Source organism: Catharus ustulatus, chromosome 1 (assembly GCF_009819885.2).
Source record: "Catharus ustulatus isolate bCatUst1 chromosome 1, bCatUst1.pri.v2, whole genome shotgun sequence".
Lineage (NCBI taxonomy): Eukaryota > Metazoa > Chordata > Aves > Passeriformes > Turdidae > Catharus > Catharus ustulatus.
The window spans coordinates 24,461,476-24,483,536 of NC_046221.1; the positions used below are offsets into that span (position 1 = coordinate 24,461,476).

A 22,061-nucleotide genomic window follows, 5' to 3' on the forward strand; every position below is an offset into this window, starting at 1 on the left:
CACCTGACTGTGCTCAAGAAGCTGTTTAGTTTTCCTTCTGTCTACCCTCCCTAAAATAAGGACCTGGATTCATATTTTATGGGTTTGTAAAAGTTTCAATCTAAGTACATGTCTGTTTTACCAGAACCTTAATGCTGACAGATTGCCATGCTGCTCTCAGTAGCTGTGAACCAAATTCAGTATATAACATGTCTACTTAACATCTCTGGGGGGCATACATACATACACACGCTTGAGCACACACATGGATGCATTTTATTTAAGTTTATATAAGTCCTTCCACATCAATTTCTAATTTTATATCTCAACACCTGTCAAGTCAGTTTGAAATCTAGACCTTTCAAGTTTTACTTTTCCATCTGCTGTGTTTCATATTTGATCAGAAGAATATACATGACTGAAATGTACAACAATAATTACTGCTCTGCTTATGATCAGTCATTCAGTGTACCAAAAATTCCTGTCAAAGTGGAATTACCAGACATGCAAATGAAACACACAGCATTTCCCATCTTGCTACTGGTATTTGTCAGATAAAATACATGAGAATTGAACAGAGGGGAAATTTGGTTTAAGATTCTGGCAGAAATTGGCACATGTGGCACTGTTAGCAAGACTTGTCCCACATGGGAAGATTTTACAGCAGGTAAATGTAACTTTGTGATTGACAGTCTTTTTCAGTGCTCAAACCCTTCCACTCTTTGTGCCCTGCAGGATAAACACAAGGCACAGCTTTTAATAGGATTTATGCATCTGAGCCTGGATAAGCAAAACAGCCATGTTTGTTTCTTGTATCGCTGGATGATGAAATCAGTTTTGTACACCCCCAAATATCTTCTGGGAAACTTCCTTTCTTTTATTACAAGCTTTTTATAACTGTATTGGAAACAGCAGTTTCTCACAGAGCTTCCTGGTTTGACAAGTTGTTACTACTCTGTTCTTTCATCCCTCATACAATCTGAAAAAGAGATGAGGACTAAAATGTACCATGAAATCCCCCAAATTCTTTACTGCCTCACCCAGTTGGTAAAGTTCCATACAAATGACTTGAAACAGCACCTGTGATTTGTATGCATAGGCTATGAAAACACTTCTAGCCCATCTAGGGATTGACACCTGCACAAATTTGGTGTCTTAGCATCACAGCAGGTCACACTGCAGTTTAAATTCTGAAGCACACTTTTCATATAATTACAGCTTCTTTAACTATGTTTCTCAACAGGATAAGTCACATTTTTCCTTCAGCTGATGTTGTGAGCCTCTTTCTTCTAAGGTAAAATCCAGACTTTAGGGTGACTAAGTCAATCTGTTCTGGAACATTGTCTATACACCCCTATTTCTATCACCTTAGTGCTTTTAGTTTTCAAAACCAGATTTTTTTCTCCTAATAGTATGTATTTCCTTCTCTCATTGTGGGATATCATTGCCACTTCCTCTTCCAAGTCTTTGTTTCTACATTACTACCCATCTGTATTTTGGGACACCATCACTTGCAATCCTTGCGGAAGCTCTCCTGATATAATCAGAGAAATCAGTCCACTCCAAAAATCCACGAAGCTGGATGTGACTCCCTTAAACTACTTCAGTATGCTTTGGGGAGGAGTGCACAGAAATCACTGTCTCGCTCCCTGCCACAATCCACAAACTACAGTAAATTATCAATCACTGATGAGTTGATTGTCCTCCTGTGCCTCTCACACGAGTCCTAATGAGAAAAGGTATCAACCAACAAACCCTCTTCTCTAGGAAGAATGCTGCTCCAGCAGCACTACAGCTCTTTACCAGCGTCTTCCTCATGCTATTGGCCATAGCAGTTCTTCCTAATTTCCTCAAACTCCAGGAAGGGTTAAAACATGGCATATGTTGACAGATGACACTCCTTGCTAACAGGAAGGACACGCTGCTGTGGGGCCCAGATCTCAGCTTCTCCTTCCCTGCAGCTGTCTGTGGACAGCAGCTAATTGTATCCACTTGTTTAACCTCGGGGATAACGTCTGGAGGGGACCAAGTGCCACAAGCGTACTTTTTTTTTTAACGGTCATTTCCTCTCTGGTGTAACTTGCATGACAGCATGTGACAAGCAGAAATTAATGGGGACACTGCTGTGCCAATACCTCTTGAATTGCTTTGACACTGGCTGCAGGCTGCCTGCTTGGCCACCCAGCCAAGACCTCACATGAAATGTGGCAAGGGGCCCACAGCTCTATTCACTAACAAGCCAGCTGGTCAGTGATTAGAAAGCTCAAACAACACTGTGCATATACATCAAGAAAAATGCTTTACAAGCAGCTTTGGACTTACGTGGTAAAGCATCTTAGCAGAGTAAACCTGTAAATTTATCTTAGGGACTGTTAACTTAAGATAACATTAGAAATAATGCAGAAGGCCCTGGAAGATGACTGGCCTATGCTGTCACCTAAGTGCAAGAAGGACTAACCTCAGAACAAAGACTAACATCTTGATGTGCTCAAAATAATGAACAAACAGTTCAGACCACATGGATTCTGGTCCAAAGGAGTACTCAAATTATGTAAATATATAGAGATTTATGACAGACTACTCTTCCTAATGGTCTGTCAACACCTTGGCAACATTACTGACATTTCTGCAGAAAGTCTCATTGAATCTGTCTGCAGTGTTTACACTATTTTGTTTATATGCTGATACATAAAAACAAAGGATGAACCTTTAGAAGTATCCCAAGGGATCTGGATGATCAGATCTCATACACTCAAAGCAGCATTGTACCTTTCAGCCCAGACTTTTTTGAAACTGTCAGATCCTTGGCTAGACACAAAAGGCTCAAGATTATTCCTTTATTTTCTCTCTTCAGTTGCTTTTATAAATAGTAGCCATTGAAAGTGCATAGGCCCTTGATGAAACACCTGATGGCAACAAGAAAACAAGTTACGCTTTTTTTAAAACTGAGAAAAAAAGCAGCCAATAGGATCCTAGAGACTGGGAACACAACCATCATTTTAAATCAGTAAGACCTGGGCACTTAATTCCTATGGCTCCTTCACAGTTATAAACTCATTCCAGCAATTTTTGTTTGATGAAAATCTTGTTTAACCTTACAATAACACAGGCCTGATCAATCTCCTAATATATAAGGAAATATATTTGTGGCTTATACAGTTACGTCAGGGCTCAAGGCACTGAAAAAGGCGGTGGCTGGACAGCGGAGTCACTTTCTCAGATTAGGAACTGAGGTTACTAAAGAGTCTGGACCTAATTTTGAGGGCTTCCATCATAGAAACTTTGAGGAATTCAGTGTAGTCATGAATGGCACTTGCATGCTGAGGAAGAAGATGGCCTCATATTAGGCACAATGAAGTCCAATGAAGTTACTGTGACACTACTCATCAATTTTTGAAGACCTAAGATGGTCTCACTGCTTTTTAATATTCCCATTTTCCTCCTACAGTCACTGGAACCAACTGCATCTTCAGAGAGATGTAACCAACCTTCACCAAGACAAAAATGTCAGCATGACACCAGGCATCAAAATACTACTATTCTCTAAAGTTAGATACTCCTTTAATAAATAGTTAACAGCTTTTACTAAAGATGTGAACATGTGAACACAGAGGAAAGAACACAATCCCTTCCTAATCTCTCCAGGGAATACATAATAAATAAAACTCAACTATGTGACTTTTAAAAAGTCACTTCAATTTTTTTTTTAAATTTTTTTTTTTGCTTGTAGAGTACTTGGCACAGCAGAAGAATCATGATGCTCCTAAGTACTGTAAAATGGCTCAACACTGGGGTCTATTACTACCACAGCTCTAGTCACAGGAGTACATTTAACTTTGCCGCCTCTCTTGCTCCATATTATAAATTCAGGGATAATGGTAAACTAATTCATGAGCATTGCAAAGATTATCGAGTTAATGTTTGTTAAATACACCAAAGAACTAGATTTTGCTTCTAGTTAAATGACTTAACAAGCTTAAAGAAAATCAAAGGTATCTAGAAGAGGAAATATTTTATTTTTACACAATTCACAGGAAAAAATAGGCTTTAAAAAAATCTGAGAGGGAACAGTGGCCTACTGGAATCAGCTTGTCCAGGAATCCCATCTAAGACCTTTACATACGGTTTTGCAATGCTGTTATAGCACTGTTTCAGCTCTCGAAATAGTCTTCAGCATGAGCATTGTACTGATGCCTTACTACACCTGAATTAACAGTAGGAAACAAGATAACAATTTCTTGGAAGCACTCAGCAGATCGAGTTGCTCTCCATGTTTACAGTAGCAATTACTGTGCAATTCTATTAACTTGAATTAGCAGTTCCTGAACCAATAGCTTTAAAAAGGGAATAGGCAAGGGAACAGACAAGGCAAAGAGAATCCATTTTGCAAGAGGAATAGAGCATATACACAAAGACTTTTGTTTTCACTGAAAGAATGAGAAGTTTGCTGCTAGCACCAGACTAGGGGAATGGCTACCCATTCTATAGCATTTACATGGTCTATCATTTTCTCCTTTCTTTTCTTATTTCTTACCTTTTCTTTTACATCTCTCTTTCCTCCCTTCATGAGTCCTGTTGCCCCTTCCTTCCCCATTCCCATTTCTGACCCTTCTTGTCATGCTAGCACTGCACACTGTTTCACTTCACACTCACTCATAGCGCCTGTGGCCCTACTCCATCTCTTTGGGTTGCTGCCTCCCACGGCCCAGGTGATAACCACGCAAGGCAGGCCACTGCAAGATACCAGCTACAACCATTCCTCAGCATTCTATCTCTGGATTTCAGATATAACAAACTGCAGTAGCGATGTGACTGTGATGTCCGCTATGGCTGCAGCAGTGGGAGATGGTTCCACACATCTGCTGAGCCTCTCTCCAAAGTGACATGTGCCACAGCCCCTCCAGTTCCGAGCAAACAGACACTGATTTACATTAGCACACATTAGTGTAAACCTTGCCTTGTTTTCTTTTGAACACTGGACTGATTCTAAAAAAAAGTAGGTACCGTCAACTGAACGTTGAGTCTACTTATTTCTTAATGTTAACACAATAGACAAGAATCAGCTCTACTTTGGGGGTGAGAGGAAAGGTGCAATGTGAGAGTTTACAGTCTTCTTGGCAAGGGACAACATGGCCTCCGGTATTTCATAGGCAGAGGATATTTCCTCTATTCACCTCCCCAAACACTAAACAAAACAAGCTCTTAAGACATTTTCAATAAAAAGCCACTGGTATGTTAGGAGTTAGTGTGCAAAAAGATCCAATCAATGGAACAAACTGCTTCCTCGAAGATATGTCTTTTGAAAGTGAAGTGTCACAAATGATGCATGTGAAAAATGCAGCTTGTGGCAAATGCAACATTGCTTCTCAAAAGGGTAACCTGTGACAAGCAGTAAAATATGCCATTAATTATGCAATTTGGAAAATAAAACTACATTTATTCCTGTGTGTCTTTACAGTAACTATTCATGGAGAACCTATGAGAAAAAAAGTAGCTATGATCCAGACAACCTGGACCATGTATGCCTGAGTCAGGTCCCAGAAACCTAAGTCTTTTGTTTGCCCTATCAACAACAAGAAAACAATTACATATCATACAATCCAATATCAAATTCTATGTTATTCCAAAACTACAGTCAATTAAGGGCAATGAGAAGGGCAAATGAGAGAGGCTAGGGATCACTATCAAAGGACTTCTGTTTTCTTTTGTTTATTAAATAGCAACTGTATTATTTACTGCAGCTTTGCAAGCTAGTGAGCAGCTGGGTGTGACACATTTCCATGCTCTGTAACCTCTCCTTATGCTTCGTTAGATTCCTTATCAGGAGCAGAAGAAAAGAAATCTCTCTGTTATGCCTTTCCTGTGGCAAAGGAAAAGACAAGATGATGACTTTCCAGCTCATTTCACTTGTACAACATTCTCATCAATCACCATGGGGTAGGTCTTTGTTATTTTCACTGAAGGACTGTTCTTAGTTTTCTGTCACAATAAAGCGTGACTCCACTAATTAGCAAATCAAGGTTACCTCTACCACTTTTGCAGAAGAACAAAATACAAACATAAGGCTAAAACTACTTCTGAAATATTTTCCAAGGCCCTAGCTTCACAGAGATAAACCTAAGTCAAGCTAGGTATAAATTCCTTTAACTGAAACAGAAGTTAGGGTCTGAAACACTCAAGAGTAGATGATGTAAGGAAGCTAAAGTAACCATTTAATCAAGAACCAAAAGTTTTCTGCTTGTTTTGCGACTTTCTGCTCCAGAAACCAAGCAAAGAAACTGTGGTTTATTTTCATATTAAACTCTCTGTGAAGCATGCATCTCTGCATTTTGGTTTGCTATAGCCCACGCAGCTTGGCCTCTATTCTCCTTTTGCTATGTCTTCAGTAAGTGTTTTAGACATCAGCAGGAATTATGTGAGCAAACAAAAAGCCAGAAAAAGTGGTATCTTCTAAGCAAGGCAAAAACATAACACAAAATGCTTTGTAACATGGTCTCTCCTCTAACTTAATGTTTTTATATGTATTTTCCTTTTTGGTCTGTGTTGTTTCTCACTGAATGACAGCTATACACAACATACTATTGTAATAACAAGCATATGGCTCAGAGATCACTGTTGACATTTTCAGAATTCAATTTAGACATTTTTATTTAAATGCATGAAAGATATCTGTATACTCTCTCATTAACTGCATTTTACATTTGTAATGTTCTACATATTCTTTTGGAACTGTTTCCATTAAAATGCCAACTCTGGGTTTGGATAGCAAGTAATTCCTTTGTAACACTAAGGGAGGAGTATGTTACTGTCAAAATTTCTCTCTAAAAAGCTCTTGCTAAAATATTTACCCTGCTAGTCAGAACAGGAATATCTGAAGTTAATTCCAAATGAAAGAGTATTTTAGAATGAATCATGAACTAGATGTTAAAAAAAGGTAACAGGCTGCCATTTCAATGCCCCTTCCCTGTTGTAAAACTAAATTAAATACAACCCTGCATTTCCATCCACAAAATACTGTAACATTTTGGAGTGTTCTGAAGTTTCCTAATTGTAGTTATGCAACAGAACTATCACAGCCTAAAACAAAGGACAAAAATTCAGCAGCTGAGTTTATTGGCTTGGAATTTAAGCACTCTTTAAGAGATGGTTAACATGTCCTCTTGATTATTTTTGGTATTTTAAAGTTACAGTGCAATACTTCCTATTGTATAGACAAAAGAAGTGGGACATTTTAGAATACTTTTAGAATACTAATGGCGTTGTTTGTCAAGTCACATATTTAGTAACAGTGAAAACAGTGAGCAGTTGAAAACTGTTGAGCAGTAAATTTATTTCAATTAAGCCACTAATTTCAAAGGACCCTTTAAGGTATAAGACACTGCTCAACATTAATAAAGACAGGATGTGATGGCATTTGTTGAATTGGTCACAATGGTAAAATACTACTTCTTCCTGGAAATGGGAATTCTCAAGGGTGATTATTTTCAAAGAAGGCAAATAGGATATTCTGTGGACACAACAGCTATGATATTAATGAAAAACAGATATAAACAAAAAAGTCCACCAAACCTTGTGATCCTTGGAGCCCTTTGCCATTACTGAGTCAATTTACCATGCTGACCAGCTATGACACATTTTTGTGAATAGTCAGGAGTCTAGTTCCAAATGCACAGGCACTGCTTACATGTAAGTTTTGAGGGAAGACTACTTCTTCACTCTGACAAAGCATTTAAACACAAGCAAAACACATGTTTTATGACTAATCTGAGACTAAGGAAACAATGGTTTCAATTCTTCTTTGTTCTAACCTTAGAATTCATCAGGTCAGTAGCTCAGTACAACAACTGATTCTCCTCTGTTAGCTCCTCTATTTCAGTCTTCCAACCTCATTTTTAATAGTAGAGCAATCTGTTGACATAAAATTAAGCAGAAACTTGAAAGTTTTGCTGAAGGAGAGTCTCTGCTCCCTTTGGGTTTTTTCCTTTGGGGCTGAAGTTGAACCAGAAAGTGCAAGTATATATTACAGCATCAGTTTAAATGTTCTATGTGTAGAGATGTGTTAGTACTGTATAGCTGTAACAGTAAAGGAGAAGTAAAAAGAACCTAAAATAGTGACGTTTGTAAGTCTTTGGATAAGGTTTCCAATAAAAAAAATGAAGGACAGATTCAGGCTTTGCAATAAAACAAATGAAAGACTGCTTGCCTGCTGCTGCTAACAGCATTGTTCCATACTCACTCTTAGAAGAAAACCCTGAGAACCCCAGAGTTACACACAGAAGGATTTGACCCTCTGTGAAGGATTTGTGTTTGGAGTACCAACATTGGCTAATGCTACAAAACCACATCTGATTTATTAAAACTACAAATGAATTAATCATTAAGATTTCTAAATATTTTCCCTTGCTGTTGCACCAAACAGTATTTCTGTTATTTCACTCGTGCTTCCATTCTGAATTTTCTGTCTTCTGGCAGTTGCTTGTGAATTTACCAATAATGTGTGTCTTTTGTTTGGACTTCTTAAAAAGGATAATCTCAAAATGGAAGGAAGTTCATTTTATTTCACTTTGAAACCTGAGAAACCTGTAACATGAACCATACGCTGATTACAGAGCACTGATATATAAAGGAAGCAGTTGTGTAAATGTGTGAAGTGACTGTGGTGGGGAAACTGCAATGCAGTGGAGAAGCACTGTTTAACACAAATAATGCTGTTGTAGCATCTGATTATCATGACTCATGTTTAACAAGATATTGTGTGAAGACCACTCAAAAAGGAGGACCTGTTATGGTGGGCACCAAAGTCAAGGCTTTTCACACAGCCTCTTCCATTAAAAGCTCACAAATAAAATGGACAAGACAGACCCCAGGTGGAGAAATAGTGAGACAGTTCCAGGATGCTACATTTTAATGGGAGTAGTCAGGTGGACACAGGCAAAACAGAAAGAAAAGTAATGGACAGAAAAGTTCCGGAGGAAGGGAAAGAACAGAAGAGTACTTTACTGTGTAAATATGAAGTGAAAGTGAGATGAAAAAATTAAGGAGAAAAGAGACCAAAAACTAGGAATTGCACAGGCAGAGAACATGGAGTTGAAATCACTGAAAGCAGCTCTGAGTGTCAAGAGGTTTTGGCTTGGTTGCTCCAGCAGCTGAATGTAGCTGGCTGATGCCCCCGGCGGGTGCTTCTCTGCAGTTTCATGGCTGATGGCCCGAGGACAGGAAGCAGGGAGGAACCGTGTCTGCTCTGGTACCCACAAGGGCGGGTGGGACCGGGGCTCTCTCCATGTGTCTCTCATCTGACACACTGAATAGGAGGGAGAGGCACAGCTTCAGCTGGGTCTGGTTTTATTCCTTCCCTATGAATGTAACAGCTCAGCTGTCTTGGGTGATGAGCTATTGGATGGACTCTGGGAATCAGCACTTACAAGTCTGTATATATACACACACATACATACATATATATACACATATATATTTTCATACCTACACAAGTGTACGTGCTTGTACACGTACGTGTAGTGTGCTTTCATATGTATACATGTAAAGGCAATATACACCAAACCACTCTCTAGGCACAGCAGGAAAACTGGTGCTAATCCTCAAGTATCTGCACACTCTTTAAGACTCTACATTGCCAGTTCTGGCTTTTTCTGGGCCACACCTATTTTGACAAAATGAACTCTGGAGACAGTAGAGTGATGATCATAGTTTCCCTTTCTCTCACTCAAATAGCAATGTTTTTTTTTTCTGCAAATATGTTGGAGGACTTTTACAATGCACATTTATATATGTATGTGTGTTTATGTGTCTATGTAGTTATAAATAATTGAAAATTCTTTAAGCTGACTTTACATTCTACATATGAAAACATGTCTTACAAAAAAATTCCATCTCTGCCCACTTGTATGGACTTCGTTTTCTGGCATAAGGTAAATACATCTTTTATGGAGGCAAAGAAACAAACAAAAGATATCTTGATTAAATCAGAATGCCACTAAAGTAACATGCTTCAAATTAATTTTTACTGGATACAATAACTTGCCTGTTCACTGGCATAAAACCAGTGCATACAGTTAGTCCAAAAGTATTAAATTTCTCTTGGGGTGGAATAGAGAAAACAGTTATATGGAAAAATAACTTACTTGATGACTATATTATCTTTTATTAGCTATGAGTTTCCCATGGCCAACTTTTGAATTGTTTACCACTATAGCTCTATAATTGCTGTGAGCAAATATAGACACTTTGTAAATATTCTAGTTTAGAGAATCTGAGCTGCAGTAACTTGGGTTGACTGAGATGGTAAACATATTCTGCTACAATGCTTCTTGTCCCAGATCAGCTGAGTTCCACCCTTAGAATCCTGAGTTCAATAATAAAAAATATGTTGCTCAGTTTTCCCAAGTATCTACCTCGTCACAATTTGTGCTACTGTCTACTCTCCCCATCTCTGTGTGCTTGCTTTGGGATGAAGTACAACTTTGTGGGTGTATGCACAGGGGACTGATATCCTTCCAGTGCAGCAACTACTATTAAGAAAGTGATTCTTATCTGCCCCTGCAAAAATCAAGAATGGCTCTTAGAATGCCTTCTCTTTACCTCCCATCTGCTGCAGTCCAACCTTCAATTTACTTGTCAAAAGTAGAATATGGATTGTAAACAAATTCAGAACATGGGTAAATCCAAACATTTCAGTCTATTTTTCTGCCACTGCTTTATGTGCACCATCAGCTGCCACGGCTTTTCTTAATTGCTTTAAATGTGGCATATCATGTTTGATGAAGAGAGATTCTAGAAACATGGGTGACACTTCTGATCACTGAGGCAGGATGTGCTTGCACAGCAAGTTGTGCCTGTGCACCACCACCATCAGACAAAGGAAAGCATCTCAAAAATACTCCCCTCCACTTGAAGGAACTCTCACTGGCTGGATCTAAAACAGCGTGGCACTGTCTATGACATGCTGCCTGGCAGCTCAGCCCCACTTCTGTACCTGATTGACAATTATTCCCACCACGTGCTCCCTTTCTTTCAGTGTCATCAAAGCACTTCACATAGCAATTGGTACCACACCGATGTTCCAGTGGCAAAAAACCAGCGTCATTAATAATCTCAGAGCGTCTCAAGGGAATGCAGATCAGTACGACCCATAAACTTTTTTATGTATCACATCCACGTCCAGCTCTGCCAAATTAACAGAAATTAAATGAGTTGATAGCAACATTTCACTTCCAGTGTTTGTAATACTGCAATTTTGCAATGACTTGATCATAAATCCGTTCTACCAAGACTCAATCTCCTTCCCTGCCCAGAATTCAGAATCTCTTCAGTTTCTTAATTTCCTCTGACTTTCTTAATAAAGATGATTTCTGGCCCTCCATCTACTGAAAACAATAGCTTCCTTCTGTCTTCAAAAAGGATGTGTCCCTTAGGGGCCTACTGGACTGCAAAGCTGCCTAGAGAGTAGGGACTACAAAAGAAAAGTAGGTTGAGATGTCTATTTACAGAACCCTTGATAGACATCATTTCACAGTGACATTTCTAATTCAGTGTCATTGTTTTGAAAGACTAAAATTATTATTTCAGACAGGTTGCTTTCATGCATTATGCTCCAGTGTTGCTTGACTGCTTTCCAAACTGGAACAACTGAAAAAATGTGAAGCGCTCCAATGATCTTAAATCACTCCAGTCAGGACACAGTGATTTAAAATTATTGGAGTGCCTCACATTTTTATGAGCTCTCAGTTTCCAAGCAATGGAGGTCTGAGCAGTCCTAGGCTACAGCACTGCAAAAATCAACTATACATTATTATCAGACTGAAAAAGTTTGCATTTGAATTTGGAAATGGTAGGAATTCGAAGTTATTTAATGCCACCATAATGAAAATCAGTAGCTGCACACTAACAGTAAAAAGGTCCAAGCTAAAGAAGTAACAAAGATATCAGACTATATTGCATAACACCCTGTGAGCAGCAGTCCCTTTTTTCACAGTGTCATGACTCTTAACCACTTGGTCAGCTGGTACATGGCTACCTGCTACCAGCCAGAGGAGATGTGGCTCTGCCTCTCTATGCAGCACAGTATGGGAAAGAATTTACACCACCTACAACAGAGGGAGCAACCACTCTGGAGAATATCCGTTTTTTAATGTTTAGTTCCTTCAGAGCTTGTGCAGGACACCTAATCTCTCTCCTACTCTTCATGCAGAAATCTAACCCCTAATAGCAGGATAACAGAGAAAGAAAAAAAGTATTTCTCCCACAATGATGTATCAGTTCAGCCCTTTTTTTCATTTATTTTTACTGACAACTCTTCCTTAATTTATAATACAGATTCAGAACAAAATTTGTTGCAAAATAATCCACAAAAATGAAATCCTTAGCAGCTGTAAATGGGAATAATTTCACTGAAGCTAATGGATTTACACTTGTTAGTATCAGTTCGGGATCTGATCCATTATTTGTACACTCCAAATTCCTCACTAAGTTTTGCTTCTTTCTTTACCATAAAAGCACTGACAGGAAAACGATAATAACAGCTCTTCTGTTAGTATCTTTCTTATTAATTCAAGCACTTTTTTTTTTTTAGTGGTTTTCAACTTTGATGTTGTTAAATGCAGCCACACTCTGAAGACTCTCAGTACTGGTGAATCTGTTTTCCTGGAATATCTTGCTTTATTTTCAGAACTGTATGATTGTGCGACATCTGCTTCACATCTCATACGTGATCAACTGAGTAGGTACAACCATGGCATACGGCTGACTCACCTCACAACAGTGAACACTGGTCTGCTTTCTGAGAAACAGCACCTTCATATTAATTTTCTAAGAGTCTTGCAAAGATGTGATCAGTCTGCCTGGTTTAATAGCAGGTAATATAAGCTAAGGACATGCACAGGGATGCAACAATAACATGTATTCCATGACTGAGGCTAATATTTAAAAATTCAATTTATGGGCCACTATCTGATAAGGGCACAAAAGGGAATTAGGTTCACTGCTGTACTTTCTAAATTTTAGGCAGCTGAATACCAAAATCTGTATACCCAAATCAGATGAGTATATCAGCTTTCTATGCAAGGAAGTAAATATCCAAAAAATATCCACAGAAGCCATTCATTGAGGAACCAGGACACAACAGAGAAAAGCATATACATTGAACCCTGTTCACTTGTGATTTGGCTGCCCTGTTCAGGGCTGGAGGGAATACCATGAAGATTCAGGAATCACAGGCCTGGGTAAAAGGACATTCCCAGCTTTTGCAGCATTCCATGATAGGTAACATATGCACCTGCTGTACTGGAAACCTTTGTTCTGCTTCCTCCTGTGCTGACTGTCAGATTGAAACACACACAGCCCACTTAGCACATGTAGCCTAAATTCTGAATTTGTGTAAGAAAATTATTGCAAGAAGTCACAAATCTACTTATAATGACATTACCTCACAAAGTTAACTTTATTCATTAATAAAATTAAAGAATCTCAGTAACAGTTTGTTGTGCCCTCTCACTTTTACAGACTCTTTAGTCCAGCAGCAAAAAATTAATGGGAGGAACTCCAAGGAACCGTTCTATAACAACTTAATGTGCAGCTTTATATAGTAAGCCATCACACGCATAGATTAATTTAAAGCTATGTATTATTAAATATGTTGCAGTATCTTAGATCAATAAATACCCTCTTGGTTGCATGCACATGATTTCCACATGAAAAATGTAGTTAGTGTTATAATAACCTATCTATATCAAAATTACTCAGGAGCAAAAAAACCATGCCAGTCTCACAAGCATCAGAACAAAATATGGCTATGGAGCTTAAACATGCTTCAGTCCCAAAGGCTAAGACATCAAAATGCTTTAGTCATCTGTTAACTGTTTAAAAGAAAATCATCTTTCTGCGGCAGACGTGTCATTCCCACTTCCACTACTCTTATGTCAACTAGAAAAAGCTCCTAATGATCCAAGTCTCTCAAGAGGCTCAACTGCTAAGACCATTAAGGTTACCAAAGACTTGTGCATGACTAACAGCTGTGTCCAAAGGAAACTGAACTCGCACCTTCAATTTCCACTTAAACTGTCCTAGAATTAAAGAGTATCCCTGGAAGAAAAGAGGAGACGATACGTAGAGAGGAAAGAAGGAAGATGTCATTCCCGATTCTGATTCATGCCATTCTGATTCATTCAATATATGTTGCCATATGGAACATATATTCATCAGCTCTGACAGAGGAAGCCAGTAAGTGTGAGTGTGACTACAATCCAGCAGTTACAAAGGCTTATTAAATAGATTAAAGGCTGAATATGGTTCTCTTTCAAAAGTGAACACTATGTCCACAAGTATTTGGAGTAGTATTCACCATCCCTCTAGCTCAAAGTAGACCCCATTAAATAATAATGGAAGGGTTTCAGCAGAAAAGATTTAAAATTCCTCCGTTCAGAACAACCTAGAACTCAGAAGTCAGAGCCTCAGAGAAGGACAAGAGCATTCACAATCCTAGTGACAGAAAAGGGAAGTGAGCATGTCTGCTCTACACTGTGGGTGTGTATTCCCACTGCCAGGCAATGTCTCATAGGAAATTTCTCTTCTATCATATTAGGACACCAGTTGTATCCTCCTGAAACACCCTCTGGGGTGACTTCTACTGCAGGGCCTTACGCATTAGAAAGGCATTGCTGAGCAGCATTAAGGCAAAAGCTCTAGTGGTGTTTAAATATCAAGATGGTTCATTTCTCTGAACTGCTACAGTCTGATGATTGCCTGCAAAACATAAAGGAAGTTCTCAAAATTGTGCCAGTGTCACTTTTATTTCTTGACAGCTGGTAAACAGAAACCCCAGCATGGCCCAAACCAGCAAAAGCTGAGCCTCCCTTCCCTAAATGTTATGCAATGATGGTAGTCAATTCACACAGAAAAGATCTTTGGGGTTGACACCTCTCTCATAATCATTTTATGTCATTCAAGGCCCACTAACAACTGTTGATTTTACACCACAGTGCCAAAGAGGTATATTAGATCCTTCAACTTCAAGCTATCCAGAGCTTGGCTCGTTTGGCACTTCTGTGCTGCTGACACATGCAGAACTTTAACAGATGGTCTTACAATACTGGCAGTTGTTTTGTACTGTACTGGTGGTGAGGAGAAATACTCTACACAAATTGTCTGCAATTCTGGAAAATAAATGAAGTACAAATAAATCCATATTAACCTCAAAAGCCAAACTATAAAAAGTCAGATTAGTCATTTAACGATGTATATGCTCTAGGTTAAATGCTCAGGTGTTACAAAATTGTAGTATTTTCCTGCAGCCACGAAAAGTACGTTTTGCTTCAATTTCTATTAGGAATATTCATAAAGACTGTATAATTACAAAGGTTTTGAAATATACTAAAAATAAGCCTTGAGATCCTTCCTCATGTGAGACCTTTCCCTGACTATCAGCAAAAGTACCTCCATAAACCGGGTGTTTTGACATAAACATGAAGCAACAGGGTGCAACTTAACAGAATCTATCTCTTCTCCTGTGCCAAACATGATTCAAGAAAAAACACATCAGCTACTGTGAAAATGTTGAAATCAACAGTGATGACCAAGTAAACAGCAATTTTACATTTTTCCTCACCCATTTAAAAGGAGATTATGTACCACAAGCTCAATTTTACGGTTACTAATTTTACTGGTTGCAGTGGAACTTCCACTGTACATAAAAGACCAAAATAGCTCCTCTTTTTTCTGTGTGGCTTTTCTACTTTATTGTGCCAAACTATGAGATATAGCAACTGAGTTAACTAGTAAACCATGTTTGCAGAAGAGTGTTTTTTGAATGCAAGCGCAATGATTGCCTTCATCAGTATATAATCTCCATGAAATGTATATTCAAACATATATTTGACAGTCTCATAGTGCAATTTCAGAATAGAATTTTTAGTACAGTGCTCATGTCTTGTATTACCTTTAAATGAAACATAGATCAAAAGATACTTCAAACTGAGATTTCAGAGGCTTGGTCTTTCAGTTCCCATCAATTTCAATACATTTATTTAGTTAGATAATACGCCAATCACCCTGTATCTTATTTTCACAATGTTATTTAAGATGAAATACAGTTCATGTAAGTAGTTTCAAAGTCCTAGGAGGAAAATAGAACCTTAGTAGCATTATAATAAAATAGTCCTACAATATAATAGCTACATTCCAGTCTTCTTCTGACTGAATCAAAGCTGCATCCATTTTTCAAAAATTTTATCTACTACAGTTGGTTAAAAACATGGCTGCTGGAATTGACTGATATTATACATATGTGACTTTGACACCAGTGAATATATCTTTATCTGCTTTAGTTCTAATTTTATACTGAAAGATCAAACATCTCCTAAGTTTGAAGCTGTTTTCATGTTTTCGTTTCCTCCTTGGGGACTTTTTCCGGACTAAGATGATACATTACACTTCCAGAAAGTACTTATACGAGAGAGTGCATCTCTGAAAGCATACATTATTTCTCCTCACAAAAATCAAAAAATCAAAAGAAATGGTAAAGAAGCACAGTCAAAATGTAGGAACATCAATCCCTCTGCTTCTCTTTCCAGGTATAAACTTTTTGTCAGACCCTTCAACCTATGATTCTCAATGTGGCACTTTGCTGTGAAATTCTCAGAAAAGCAGAGGAGTTGCCATATGCATTTTATTAATAATAATGCTAGCACATTCTACCCTAGGTAGGGGTCCTCCCTCACATATGCAGAATATGAGATAACACAACAATAAAACTTCATTTTTGTCCTCCCAGTTACTGAGAACCTTCCTAGCTTCTGTAACAACTGGTCATTACTCTCCCCACCCTTCAGCTCATTCTCTGCAGAGCACACCACAGGTTGCACAATGAACATTTCTTGCTCTCAGAATGTACAAAAACTCTCCTGGCAAGAAGGACATAAAACAAAAGCAATCTCTTGGGAAAATAAAAGGCAAAGGAAAAGGGATAAGGAGCATAGGATTTATTTTATCCATTCTAACAATATCCAGCACTTCACCTTTAAGGGAAGGTTCAAGTAGTCTCTGCCTAAACAGTAACAGAATAATCTGCTTGCAGCTGGAAGTAAAGGTCATTCTTAATGATTTCAAAGAATCATGGAATCATAGAATGAGGTTACTGGATAGGAAAACACCTTAAAAATCCCACTGCCACACTCCTTTCACTAGACCAGGTAGCTCAGAGCTCCACTCAACCTGTCCTTGAACACTTCCAGGGGTGGGGCAGTCATGACTTCTCTGGGCAACCAATTGCCTTAGTACCCTCACAGTAAAGAATTCTTCCCTAATATCTAATCTAAACATACTCTTTCAGTTTTAAACCACTCCCCCTTTTCTTGTCACTACATGCTCCTGTAAATAGTCTCTTTCCATATTTCTTGTAGGCTCCCTTTAGGTGCTGGAAGGTTGCAATTAGGTCACCTCTAAGCCCTCTCTTTTTCTGGGCTGAACAATCCCAATTCTCTCAGCCTTTCCTCCTAAGATAAGTGCTACATCCCTCTAATCAACTTGGCGACCCTGTTCCGGACTTGCTCCAACAGGTCCTTGTCCTGCCTGTGTTTGAATGCTACATTTGGTAAAAAAGCAGAGATTCAGTAAATGTAGAGTTCTGAAAGAGGAATAAAAACACCAAGTGCAGTATTTTCATGAAGAGATTACAGTAATTTCACGACCATAAGGCGCACCAGATTATAAGGCGCATCCCCGGGAGTCGGAAAATTTCGCAACATTGTACATTATATAAGGTGCACCGGACTATAAGGCGCACATTTTTTTTGCAGCGAGGAGCTGCACTGCGCGCAACAAAGTAGTAACGAATTACTGGCAGGTGCTCAATTTGCAAACATTTTCCACAGATTGACGTAGCCTTTAAACGCAGCCCCAGGCGCCCTCCCCGTGCCGTGGGCCTCGGCACTCCCGTCCGCCTCTGGCGTTGGCTGGCGAGGCACAGCTTAGGGCGGCTGCAGCTCGCAGCGGTTCGGGGTCAGCGGCTCCCTCCCTCCCCACGCGGCGACCGGGGCCGGCGCTGGCTCCCTCCCTCCCTTCACGGTGGCCGGGGCTGGCGACAGCTCCCTCCCTCCCCGTGCGGCTCCTGCCGGCTGCGGCCGCCCACTCCTGCCCCACCTCGCAATTCGGCACTCACGCGGCACCGCCCCCCCCACTGCAGCTCACACTTCTGATTCGGCAAATTTCACAACTTTGTCCATTACATTAAGCACACTGGATTACAAGGTGCGCTTCCAGGTTCAGGCCAAAATTTTAGTCAAAAGGGTGTGCCTTATAGTCGTGAAATTACTGTATATCTGTTACTTTGCGCTGCAGTTCATGTCCCAAGTAGGCACTACTCAATTTTGATGCAACAAAATTCTATGGGATCAGAACACTGTTTGTCTCTCTGATTTATCTCTGAAATATTATCTCCTAAAATCTTTTTCCTTAAATACCTTTATAGTTTCAGTAGGCACTCCAGGCTCTGGAACTTTATCCAAGTAAGTAGTCAAGTCTTGATCCACATGTTCAAACACTAATGTTAACTTTGTCTCTCTGTCTGTTCGTGACACGGTGCATACATCAAACAATCTGAGAAGAGGAAAAGAACAGAAGAGGTAAGCATACAGGTACCAGTACAGCCATACCTTGAATCTCAAGCATGTCTATTTAAATTCCTTACAGTATACAGAAAGGAAAAGAGCCTTCCGAAGGTACACCAATCTTTGAGCTCTTGATTCATCAAGTAACAGCTGATACACCAAAATTACCTTTCACTAGTCTTTCACTTGTGAATTTGGGAATAGGATTAATTTTTAAGAACTCATCAGTTGTTGAATGCAAAATAATTACATGAAAAGAATTTATTTTTTTGACACAGCAACCCAAGTTAATACAGAAAATTATGTGGTATTTATCCACATTCTAGGCTCCGACACTTATAGGTATTAGGAAAAAAAACCAATAAACAGTTGGAAATATAAAAAAAATACACAGAGTGTTTGCATGCACCTTCAGTTTCTTTCCACATAATTTCCACATATACCATTACATAGCTTTATAATTAGATCTCCTTCAGCAGAAACAGAATTTTTTCACTGATTTCTCTTGCGAATTTCTGGACACAAGGAATACCTTCAGTCAGTATACAGTTCAGAAAAAAGCTTCGTGCGCAAGTAGTCACTACTTTTTTCATCACTTTTGGTCACTCTTTTACTGGAACTTCTTTATCATTTCACCTGGTTGCACAACACCAAAAGCTCTTCATAATACCACATTCCTATCTGATTACTCTATTTTCTATTGTTTTCTGTTTCTAAATAGGATTTCTCTCATCCTCTCCACTTCATCTACCATGCCAGCTTTAACCACAGTTCGAACTTTTTCAAAAACATATGCCCATCTTTCTGTGCTTCAGACCTACAGTCATACCGGTGATATTTTCACTATCCTTTCTCAAGTCCCACTTCTACAAAATACTAAGAAGAAATCATCTACACAGTCAGAAGGGCATTTCTTACCTGCTCACATACTTAACTCATGTGCTTATTCATTTAATTTTATATTCCAAGATCAGATCACGTTTCTCTCTGAGGCGAGGCAGAAAAAAGAATCACTACTTTTAACAGGTGACAGTAGATTTAAAAAATGGAGTTAACTGAGAAAAAAGTCTTAGACAGTTAAACTGAAGAATCTATCATTGATAACAGACCAAACCAGTGTTGATACTATGGTTTATTTTTTCAAACATCATGTTGTTGTACTTTCATCTTTTGCACTCTTCCTTAGAATTGCTTTCTTAGAATTAAGAAGTGCAGGATTTCTGGTAACATCAAGTAATATTTTTGTTGTTTGTTCAAGGACTGAAAGCTTTACATGTAGGATCTGAAGACAACTGATCACTTACAAAACCTTGGGGTCCCTTCTTTTGCCAGAAGACATCTGACAGAGAAGGACAACATGTACATGAGACCGTGCACTGAGATTCTACTTCTTACCTTAAATCTCAATGTATTTCACAAGAGAAGGAAGCACTAGAATTGGCATAACCATCTGGGAAGAATGTAATTTGGATTTAAGAAAGCAGTCTTTTTCACTTGACATTTACCATGGTAAGGTTGTGCTCTCATTTGATAGCACTTCTTAAATAATCTTTGGTCTGACACTGAAAAATTGTTTATTAGCCACCATATTCTGAAAATGTATACATTTATTTTAGATTAAGGAAGCTTTTCAGTCAGTAATAAATAAGTAACCAGAGTTTCAGAATATGGAATCACTGTCATCCTACCTCTACTTGAAGACTAATCTGTACTTCACCTGTAATCATCATCTGAACAAACAAACATTAATTATTATGGTAACACAGTGACTGTAAGAGAAAATGTGTTGGTACATTTCTTGTAAAAACAAATATCATTTTCTAAGATTCCCTTAATGGGGTGTACATGGCCCTGTACATGGTAAATAAGCTTTGTGAGAAGTCACAAACCTTCCTGAAAAGTGAAATTTTCTAGTATTTGGCTGGAGGTTAATAATCTGCAATATATTTATATAAATCAACGTGGAATGTAGCCGGACTGCCTATAACCCCAACACATGCAAATAGAGAGGATCCAGACAGGTCTCAACATCTGAACATAAACACTGGAAAATATTTCCAACTGTATGATTCTTTGTGTTGACCTACATTCACCTAAAATGTTCTAGAACACCCCTTTTGCCAGGTATTTCATACACTGGCAGGAATATATTTTCAACCATAGCAGAGTTATAATTCAATAAAAAAAGGAAAAAAGATTTCACTGTATTAAACTTAGAAGTAACATGTAATTTCCAACTTGCTGTGGAGGAAAATGTTGACTGTTAATTCTTCTGTGTGTGTGTTATTTTGATGCTGGTATTTTCTGGCACAATAAAGTAAAGAATTCAGGGAAGCACAATTCTGGTTACCTTTTACTGAGTAGTAATATTATCATCAAGTAATAATATTATCTTTACTTTTTATATACTCTTTACGTGAAACTCTAAATGCTTTACTGTTAATCATAAAAGCTCTAGATTGTGCACAGGGCTGAGTAGAAGTACATTGTGTCTACTCACAGAAAATATAGCTGCTACCTTAGAAAGACAGTAATTTAAGTCACAAGTCGTATGAATCCATGATATTACAAAAAAACAACATCTGGTATTGCTCCTGCTAATCATTCTTGAAATAGATTGAGAAAGACACAGCCTCTTTATTTAGCAGTTTCCACAGGGACAAAAATACTTTTTATAAATTATGCTCTTTTACATTCACTATGAGAATATCACCCCTAAAATCATCTTTGTTAATTAGGAACATCTCTACTGCCTACACTGTACATCTCTAAAGCTAATTCTTCATAATTTTCTGTATGTGATGGGTTAACATTGCACGTGATTGCCTCCCTGGAAGAGACAACAGCATAAGGCCTTTTATTTAAAGAGTTATTATGTGGACACTGTCCTAAGTGAAGTAAACGTACCTCAATTAATACAGGATTTCCATACTGAATACTCTGTAAACACAAGCCCTGCCCTTCTATTGTACTTACAAAAAAAAAAGGTTAAATTATTTGATTAAAGTAAGATCCGTTGTGGGAAATCCTGCAAGTATTTAACAAGATGTTTGGCTGGGAGTCATACACCGCCCATCGTGTCAATCTGAACTGGGACACTGTTGAAGAGACACTAACAGAGAACCTGGGTTTTAATGCAGACTTTTTTTCAAGTTAATTGTACTAAAGCAGCAGCTTATCAGCTACAAACCTCTGTCTCTGTTTTATTTTATGTGTTTAGTACCTAGTGGATCTTCCTATAATCCAGCAGAATACCCGCCTTCCTACAAAAATACTTTGGCATTTTTTGCATGCAGAAAACCAAATGATGCACCTTGAAGTCTCCATAGCTTCTTACAACACAAAATCCGACAAATGCAACCTCAGTTCACCTTCATTTTACAATATGAATACCTAATGCTTTTAAAGGAAAGACAGTTATTACTTCGAAAACTATTGCATCTACTGCGTGGTAGATTTTAACTAATC

General features: G+C 38.5%; 1 protein-coding gene across 2 annotated transcripts in view; it reads right to left on the reverse strand.

The window, feature by feature from the left end:
• CDK6 (cyclin dependent kinase 6) overlaps window positions 1–22,061 on the reverse strand; it is a 133,865-nt gene that overhangs the window by 84,018 nt on the left and 27,786 nt on the right. For both annotated transcript variants that reach the window (XM_033060866.1, XM_033060872.1), the window contains exon 3: window positions 18,447–18,582. In XM_033060866.1, coding sequence (XP_032916757.1) covers window positions 18,447–18,582 — 136 coding nt within the window. The remainder of the gene's footprint in view (window positions 1–18,446; window positions 18,583–22,061) is intronic.